The 9,006-nt window shown below is 38.2% G+C and overlaps 1 protein-coding gene across 1 annotated transcript; it reads left to right on the top strand.

The window, feature by feature from the left end:
* The first annotated feature begins 235 nt into the window (after window positions 1-235).
* On the top strand, window positions 236-8,580 carry LOC125367046 (vomeronasal type-2 receptor 116-like). Its single transcript, XM_048367680.1, has 7 exons — window positions 236-328; window positions 985-1,037; window positions 1,973-2,261; window positions 3,356-4,162; window positions 4,868-5,095; window positions 6,619-6,742; window positions 7,658-8,580. Exons 1-7 carry the CDS (start codon window positions 236-238, stop codon window positions 8,578-8,580), a joined length of 2,517 nt encoding a protein of 838 aa, XP_048223637.1.
* Window positions 8,581-9,006: the final 426 nt, after the last annotated feature.

Raw genomic sequence — 9,006 nt, 5'->3', positions numbered from 1 at the left:
AAATATAGAGTTGTTTTCTGTATTGACCAAGGCTTATGATAGAGAAGAATGAGATATATTACCACATGTTCTCAGACAGGTGCATCATGAAAATAACCTGATTTATATTTGAAAGTTTCGAAAAAAAATTAAACCTGTTTGAAGGTGAAAGTTCAGAATGTAATCGTGAAACTCAGTTTTGGCATTGAATGATTATACACTTCAGCATCATCATAGCTTCCTTAGGTAATACTAAATGAGTACATTTGTAGAGGCCACTGCATATGGAATACTTGCTGATGCCTGCTTGCATCAGCCATCAATGCCCTGTGGCTGTAATGGATATTGGGTATGTGAATTGACCCTATGGGTATGCTGCTCTCATATGTTTGGTGGACATCTCAATGGCCTGGAAATTTTTCTTGGCATTTCCCAGTTCACATGCAAATATTATCCTCTGAGGCAATCTAGTGGCATCTTCCCAAGCAGCTTTCATGCAATTTCTATCTTGACACAGATGGCGGACCAAATATAACTTTCATCTCTGGGGCTTCAGTATCTGTGGTCTTGGAAACATCATAACACCTGTGGTTAAAAATAAAAATAGGCAAACATGTTTTCAATCTTGTTTTTCTCCTGGATGCAAAGCCTCAGATGCAGAGCCTCAGGGAAGAGTTTTACACATTCTTCCCTGGGGATGCACAAGAGGAATCCATGAAAGAACATGGGCTACAGTGTAAACCTCTGCCAATAAAAAGACACATATGCATACATACAAACATATATGAGTATACATACTTGGCACTGCAACCTTTATTTCCAGGTGGAATTTCAGCTTGGCAGATGCTTCAAGAATGTGCCCTTTGATCTTCATACTCATTCTTCTCCAGCTTCCCCTTCCTGTCAAGTCCTTGGCTGGCAGTGGCTGCTTTTCTAAAATGAAGCACCGAGCACACATGGATGGAGATGTGCTAATTGCTGGATTTTTTCCTCTCTACACTTTAGGAACAGATGGTAGTAACAGTGATGGTTCCAGGAAAGAAGACAGTAATCCGTAAGTAACTTATCATCCTATTTTCATTTACTGCTTTATTTTCAGGATTGGCAATGGCTGTGGGAACTTGGCTGTGCAAAGCAATATCCTTTGTCTTCTCTATTCTGACCTGCCATCCCTAGTGTACCTGAAGCAGTTTAGTTTCATTGCTCTATCTTGCACATACTCCTGAGTGACTTTCTGCCTGTCAGTAGAAGACACTTGTGTCATTCAGTGTAGCTTCTCCTTTCCAGGGGGGTAAGTTGTTCACTTTATTCCAACATCCCTATATCTCTTGCATCCCAGCTATCATGGTTGATAATGAAGTGATGTTATTAGAGACAACCTGAGTCAGTGGCACAAATTCTGTACCAAAAGGTTACAGAAACCTTTCCTTCTCCACTGGCCAGTGGTCTGAAAAAAATTTTGTGACACATATTTTGAAGAAATTGATTAAAATTATTGTAGTCTGGTGACTCATGACTGTAATCCTCTCTATGCAAAAGGCTGATATCTGAGAATTGAGGGTTGAAGCCAGCCTGGACATGAATGTCCTTGAGAATTTTATCTCCAATTACCCATCCAAAAGCTGGAAGTGGAGCTTTGGTTCAAGTAACAGAGTGCTTCCCTTGAGCAAAAAAGTTCAAGGAAAGTGTCCACGCTTTGATTTCAAGCTCCAGGACACTAACGCCTACCCATACACACATTGTATCTCTCTCTCACTCCTCTCTCTCTCTCTTGCTTTCTATCTTTTACTGTAGATAAGAAGTTACTGTATCAAACTAACCACTGTGTCATTATTTCATGTCAGATATGGTCCACTATCCAAGTACTAACTCATTTAAGATAGCGTAATGTTTTAAACTATTCCCTGGCCAAAAAAATAAATAAGCAATATTCAATCCATTAATGTCATATGTTTTGAATTACTCCTCCTAAATTTCTATGCTCATTATTTAGGTTTATCTTCAAAAATTACCAGTTAGTTTTAGCCTTGGCTTTTGCTGTTGAAGGAATCAACAAAAATTCTCATCTTTTACACAACTTGACTCTGGGATTTGATATCTATGATGTTCAATGTGGAGATTGGCTAGCATTTAAAAATCACTTCACTTGCCTCTTTGGGAAGTACAAGAGTCCAAATTACTCCTGTATGAAAGACATAAAGTCAATAGCAGTGATTACGGGACCATCAGGATTAACATCTTCCCAGATTGGAATGTTGCTGAGCCTCTACAGGTATCCACAGGTGAAGGTGGGAAAGTGGGGGTTATTAAATAAATATCTAATTTTGTGACATTTCCAGTGATAGTAAAGAATGATAGGAAAATACTGGATGTGTGAACCTAGTTAACTGTGATATCAAAAAAATGAGTTCCAAATAATTGGATATTTATAGTTCTATGTGTAGCAAAGAGGATAGAAAAATTAAGAGCAGACTAAAGGTATTTTTTGAAGCAAGAAATAGGAAATGATTTTAAAGCGTGGAGATATGTTGACCAATGTGATGCTAGATCACACCTGTACTTCCAGTTACTCAAAAAACTTTTATGTCTAGTTAGCCAGCCAAAAGCAGGAAGTGAATGTGTGGCTCCATTGGCAGAGTGAAAAAATCAACCTAGTGCATGAGACCCTGAGGTCATTGTACTCTACTAGCTGTCTTGTACACACACACCAACACACACTCATGCAAGACATTATGTTGAATGAAGTCAGGTTCAGAAAGAGAGGACATTTGTCCTCTCATATATGAAAGTTAGGGCTAAAATATGACTACAAAATATGAAATAAGTATGGAATACATAAAAAGCCATTTGTCTATATGCATGATCCATCTGGCTAGTTGATTGCTTATATAGGGTGGATTCCCAAGGTGTAATATGGCTGACCAAGTAACAGACAGTATAAAAATAAATGAATGATGGAAAGCTGAAGCCTATCTTGTTGAAAGGTGATATATATAAGATTTATATTTAACAGAGCAGAGGAAAGGGGAGTTGAAGCAGTTGGGTGGGAAATGCAACATAATGTTCAACATAAAGTTATAATAATGGACTTAGGAAAGTTGGAATGGGTGTGGATGGTAAAGATAGGAGTTATAGACAGAAATGACAAAGATCAAAGGTATTGTATGAGTACATTGATACATTGCACAACTATTAAAACATTTGAAAACAATTAAAAACAATTAAAACAAAAACAATTTAAAAAATGGAAAATTTTTGATAAAAAATGACTTTCCATCTAATTTTACTGGTTACTTAGTTAATACACTTCAATACAGAGATTGTGATAGATGGTAATATTCTCATTCATGGGCTGTCTAATTTTCATTCTCTTTAGCTTACCTTTGGGCCTTTTGATCATGCCCTGAATGACCGTAACAAGTTCCCCGCTCTCTATCAGATGGCCCCAAAGGACACATCAATGGCCACTGCCATGGTCTCCTTACTGCTTCACTTCAACTGGAACTGGGTGGGAATGTTCACCGTAGAAGATGAGAATGGTTTGTGGATTCTTCCTGAATTGAAAAAAGAAATGGCCAAGAGAAGAGTTTGTATAGCTTTTGAGCTAGTGATTCCAACCAATGCCGTATCATATGCACTCAAAATCATGTCCCATTATAACCAGATTAATAAATCTTCATCAAACATTCTCATCATATACGGTGATGATGAATCCCTACTAGATTTAATGAAATGGGTTGAACAAGTGTTAATAAAGGGCAAAGTCTGTATATTGAACTCACAGTGGGAGTTAACCCTCAGAAAGAGATATTTCCTGCTAGGCTCCTTCCATGTACCTCTGATTTTCTCACATCATCATCCAGATGTTTCTGGATTCACAGATTTTGTCAAGGCAGTTAGCCCTTCCAAATACCCAGAAGACTTTTTCCTTGCTCGACTGTGGTTTCTCTCTTTTAATTGTTCCATTTCTGAGTCTGACTGTGTAACATGGGAGAACTGTCCTCATGATGCCTCCTTGGATTGGTTGCCTAGCCATAATTATGACTTAACTATGTCTGGAAACAGTTACAATATACACAATGCTGTGTATTCTGTGGCCCAGGCTCTCCATGAGATGCTTCTTCTTCAAACAGAAATGCAAACCATGGGAAACCAAAAAGGGACAGTGCCTTCCCCTGCACAGGTAAGGTCTTCACTCTTGGATGGCATACATCATGAGCACAGTCACTCCCTAGAGGGGTTCCTCACTCTATGAAATGCAATGTTTCAAGTATGTTTCCAAAATCCAAGACATTATAACTGATTAATTATCTGTGATGTGCTCTACACTTGTGTTCATATGATCTTATGCACAAGCAGGTCAATAAAAAGAAACACATGTATTCTGTTTTTATAAATTCTTAGTTACAGATAACATCACCATGATCATAGCTAATGTCCTGAAAACCGTTAATTCATCTTTCCCCTTTTAGTTTCTTAAGAAGTAGCAAAGGATGTTCTGCTGAGCAAAATTATACATTTTTCATAAGTGATCTAGAATAATCCTACCTTTTGTTTTGAAATTTTAGCAAGCTCAATTGATACACAATCATAAAATTTATGGCTGTGGCAAACGGCAGGTTGGCAACTTAGAATTGTTTCATTCAGGACTATATGTAGAATTAGTTTCCCTTAAGAATAAGCCTTCTAACTCCTTTCTGAGAGACCAAGGTTAAGAAATAATATTTTTATTCCTCCATAGTTTTTCTCCTGGGATACCTTATTAGATGTCTATTGTAAGCCTTAATTCTGAATGTAATATTAAATGCAATGAGGAGTTTTTCTTAGTTCAAGTTTTGTGTCTTAGATCTAGAATAGACTTCACCATAAGATGATGCATCTATTTTAGCTGCATGCTTTCCTGAAGAATATCCAATTTAACAATCCTGCTGGAAACCTAGTGATTTTGGATGAGAGAAGGAAATTTGAGGCAGAGTATGACATTGTGAACATTTGGAATTTTCCAGAAGGTCTTCAACTTGAGGTGAAAGTAGGAACGTTTTCTCCATATGCTCTACATGGCCATCAACTGTCTTTATCGGAAGATATGGTACAGTGGGCCATAGGAACTACAGAGGTGAGTTGGATCTAAACATAATGATTGAAAAACATACAGGTAAGCAAAATTCAACATTAAATTGTTTATCTGGCTTGGTGCTAATAACATTCTCCTGTAACCATACTTACTGAGATGGCTGAAATGTGAATATCATGGTTTGGAGTCAGACCAAGCAAGAGAGTCTTTAGGACACTTATCTCCTATTATCCAGTAATAATGATGGAAGTGGTGCTCTTGTTCAAGTTGTGAAGTGCTTGCCTTAAGCAATTAAGCTCAGATACAATACTCATTTCCTGAATTCAAGCCTTAGGTCTGGTACATGTACACCCATAAATTTATATCCTATGTATCAAACATTTAATTATTTCCAACCTAACAATTTTATTGAGTGACTCTCGAATAGAAAAGGAACATAATAATTTAATAAGGCTAAGTGCTTGTGATCATATCTGTCCTCCTAGCTACTCAGGACTCTAATGTTCTCTGATCTAAGATTACAGGTCAGGAAAAATCTCAAAAAGGCAGAAAAGTTTGTGAGACTCTTATCTCATTTGACCACCAAAATCTGAAAGTTGAACGGTGGCTCAAGTACTACAGTGCTAATCTTGAGTAAAAAGTGCTTAAGAACCGTGCCCAGTCCTTGACTTAAAACTCAAGGATCAGGGGCTGGGGGTATGGCCTAGTGGCAAGAGAGCTTGCCTCGTATGCATGAGGCCCTGGGTTCGATTCCCCAGCACCACATATACAGAAAACTGCCAGAAGTGGCCCTGTGGCTCAAGTGGCAGAGTGCTAGCCTTGAGCAAAAGGAAGCCAGAGACAGTGCTCAGGCCCTGAGTCCAAGGCCCAGGACTGGCCAAAGGTAAAAAAAAAAAAAAAAAAAAAAAAAAAAAAAAAAACCTCAAGGATCAGAACAAAAACATTAAGTGTGTTTCAAAATGTTGATTTACAATATTGTCTTCAAATATAAATTTAGCGGGGTTCTAATATTGTGACAAAGTACCTGAGGAATCACTTTATGTGGGTGAAAGTTGATTTTGTTCCCTTCTGTGTCAGTTTCATTCATTGGTTAGTTGGCCTACTATTTAAGCATCTGTGGTTAGAGGTACCATTGAAGGGGCCTGGGTGAAAAGGAGATTCTCTTCTCATGCTACTGGAAAATGAAGAGGGAAATAGGATGGGCCTGCAGTTCACATAACCTTACAAAAGGGAGATCTGTGCTGTACTTTACAGCATTTAGAGGTTTGAAAAGGATTCCTCCTCTCTTCTCTTTACCATGCCACAGGTGAGACAACATATAATGACATGAATTCAATACAATTCCATAGGGCAGGAAACTAGGACTTAACCTTCTCACCATTAATTTCTACCTTTAAAAGTTCCCACATTACTCAATGACTCATAGCATATGAAGTCAGTAACTTTCTTCAGTTACTAGACTTGCATGGAAATATTGATTAATAACTTAAGTCTTAAAATACTGAAGGTTTTAGAGTGTTAGGTAAAATCTGAATAGTTACTGACAAGTATATGATTTCCCTCAGACTCCTCATTCTGTCTGCAGTGAGAGCTGTGGTCCTGGATATAGGAAATCTCCTCAGGAGGGGGAGGCTGTCTGTTGCTTTGATTGTACCCCTTGCCCAGAGAATGAGATTGCTAATGGTACAGGTAAGCCCATAACTTCGGGAGAAATTATTCATCTCTCTCTAGATTTCCACAATCCAACAAAGTCAATGCAAAAGTTGTATATTAAGATTACAGAGCCCATATTCCTTTTCCCTGTCAATTTAACTGTGAGAACTGATGGCATTCCTAGTTGAAATACCACAGTTCACGATTTGAAAAAAAATATTTTATTAATATTTTCTGGTCTATGCAAGCAAACTTATCTCCAGGAAATCCTGCTTGTCATTAATCATTAAGTTTAAAACTCTAACACAAAATTAAGCACATCATATTCAGGAGAGTGTTTACCATAATAGATAAATTTTGTTTGCACAGAAAACACTGATTTTGCACACTTTTATTTCATAGTACAGAGAACTGGTCCTGCAACAGAGAAAGTGTTCAGAAAGATGGAATCGGTTTAAGAAGTGAGACTGAGTGTTGTACATACCATGGCTTTGGAGAATCAAAGAGTGTTTTCTCTGTTCCATTACTTCACAGATGAGTAGGACTGCAAGTATGTGCCACAGAGATTAATAGTGTTAGAAAAAGACATGTATGAAAATTTATGCCATGTCATTCACAATTTTCTATAGGGTTACAGAACTGTGCACACTGCTAACTGCTAAAAAGAGTATTAAAAGTATTAAAACAAAGGGTGTTAGGACATTAGCCTGTCAGAATTGGCACTTTTTTGATACATGTGATTACTAAAGAGGAAATAAAAAGTTGAAAAAATAGTTTACATAAAGAAGAATATGGAAAGTAGAGAAGGTTTCGATGTAGAAAATGAAAGTACATTTATGATAGGAAATGTTAATGTGATAGGATTACATCTACCTGAACAATTTCCTAATTTTTTTTGAAAAAATGAATGGAACTAAACAAGAACTAATGATAGACCACACTTCTCACCAGATATGGAGCAGTGTGTGAAGTGTACAGATCATCACTATTCCAACACAGAGAGAAACCAGTGCCTCCTAAGAGCTGTAAGTTTCCTGGCCTATGGAGAGCCCTTGGGGATTGCCTTGGCAAGTGTGGCTCTCGGTTTATCTACACTCACAGCAGTTGTTCTTGGGGTCTTTGTGAAACATCACAACACCCCCATTGTCAAGGCTAATAACCAGGCTCTCAGCTACATCCTGCTCATCTCCCTCATCTTCTGCTTCCTCTGTTCCTTGCTCTTTATTGGCCGCCCCAACTCAGTCACCTGCATTCTACAGCAAACCACATTTGGTGTTACATTCACTATAGCTGTTTCTGCTGTCTTGGCCAAAACTGTAACTGTGGTTATGGTCTTCAAATTCACTTCTCCAGGGAAAACGATGAGGTGGCTGCTGGTATCAAGGGCCCCTAACATCATCATTCCCATCTGTACTCTGATCCAGGTTATTCTCTGTGCAATCTGGCTGGGAACCTCTCCTCCTTTCATTGACACAGATGCCCACTCTGAACATGGGCTCATCATCATCCTGTGTAATAAGGGCTCTGTCACTGCTTTCTACTGTGTCTTGGTATTCCTGGCCTCCTTGGCCCTGGCCAGCTTCACTGTGGCTTTCCTGGCCAGAAACCTGCCTGACATCTTCAATGAAGCAAAGTTCCTCACCTTCAGCATGCTGGTATTCTGCAGTGTGTGGCTCACCTTCCTGCCTGTCTACCACAGTGCCAAGGGGAAGCTCATGGTGGCTATAGAGGTCTTCTCCATCTTAACCTCTAGTGCAGGACTCTTAGGCTGCATCTTTGCCCCCAAGTGCTATATCATATTGTTAAGGCCAGATAGAAATGTTCTGCATGCCCTCCGGAATAAAATGCACATTGGGAAGAATAATCCATCTTAAGGTCACATGTATGAATTTTGGGATTAAATCTACATTTCTTTTCTCAAGCAGATATTATTTTATATATTTGAAATAATCTCAAGAATTAGTGACTGCTTCTAATTTCTCTAGTGATGGTACAATCACAAGTGCTAGCTAAAGGTGCATTTTAAAAAAAAATTTTATATTCCTATTTACTCTGCATTCATTCCATCATCCCAATTAGTATATTTTTCACTCTTGATTTGTTTTGTAATTTTTTTCTTTAGTAATCATTTACTTAAAGTTTCTGTTTGGGCATCTGTCTTGGGACTTGAACTTAAAGCCTATGTACTGTCAGTGACTTTATTGTTTTCTAAAACTATGGTTTTACCACTTGAGTCACAGACCTGCTTTTGGCTCTGTGGTGGTTAACTGAAGACAAGAGTCTCAATGGACTTTTATGCC

The sequence above is a fragment of the Perognathus longimembris genome, chromosome 18, assembly GCF_023159225.1.
Source record: "Perognathus longimembris pacificus isolate PPM17 chromosome 18, ASM2315922v1, whole genome shotgun sequence".
Taxonomy (NCBI): Eukaryota; Metazoa; Chordata; class Mammalia; order Rodentia; family Heteromyidae; genus Perognathus; species Perognathus longimembris.
Note: the sequence above shows the minus strand (reverse complement) of the source record. Positions and strands in the feature narration are given on the sequence as shown.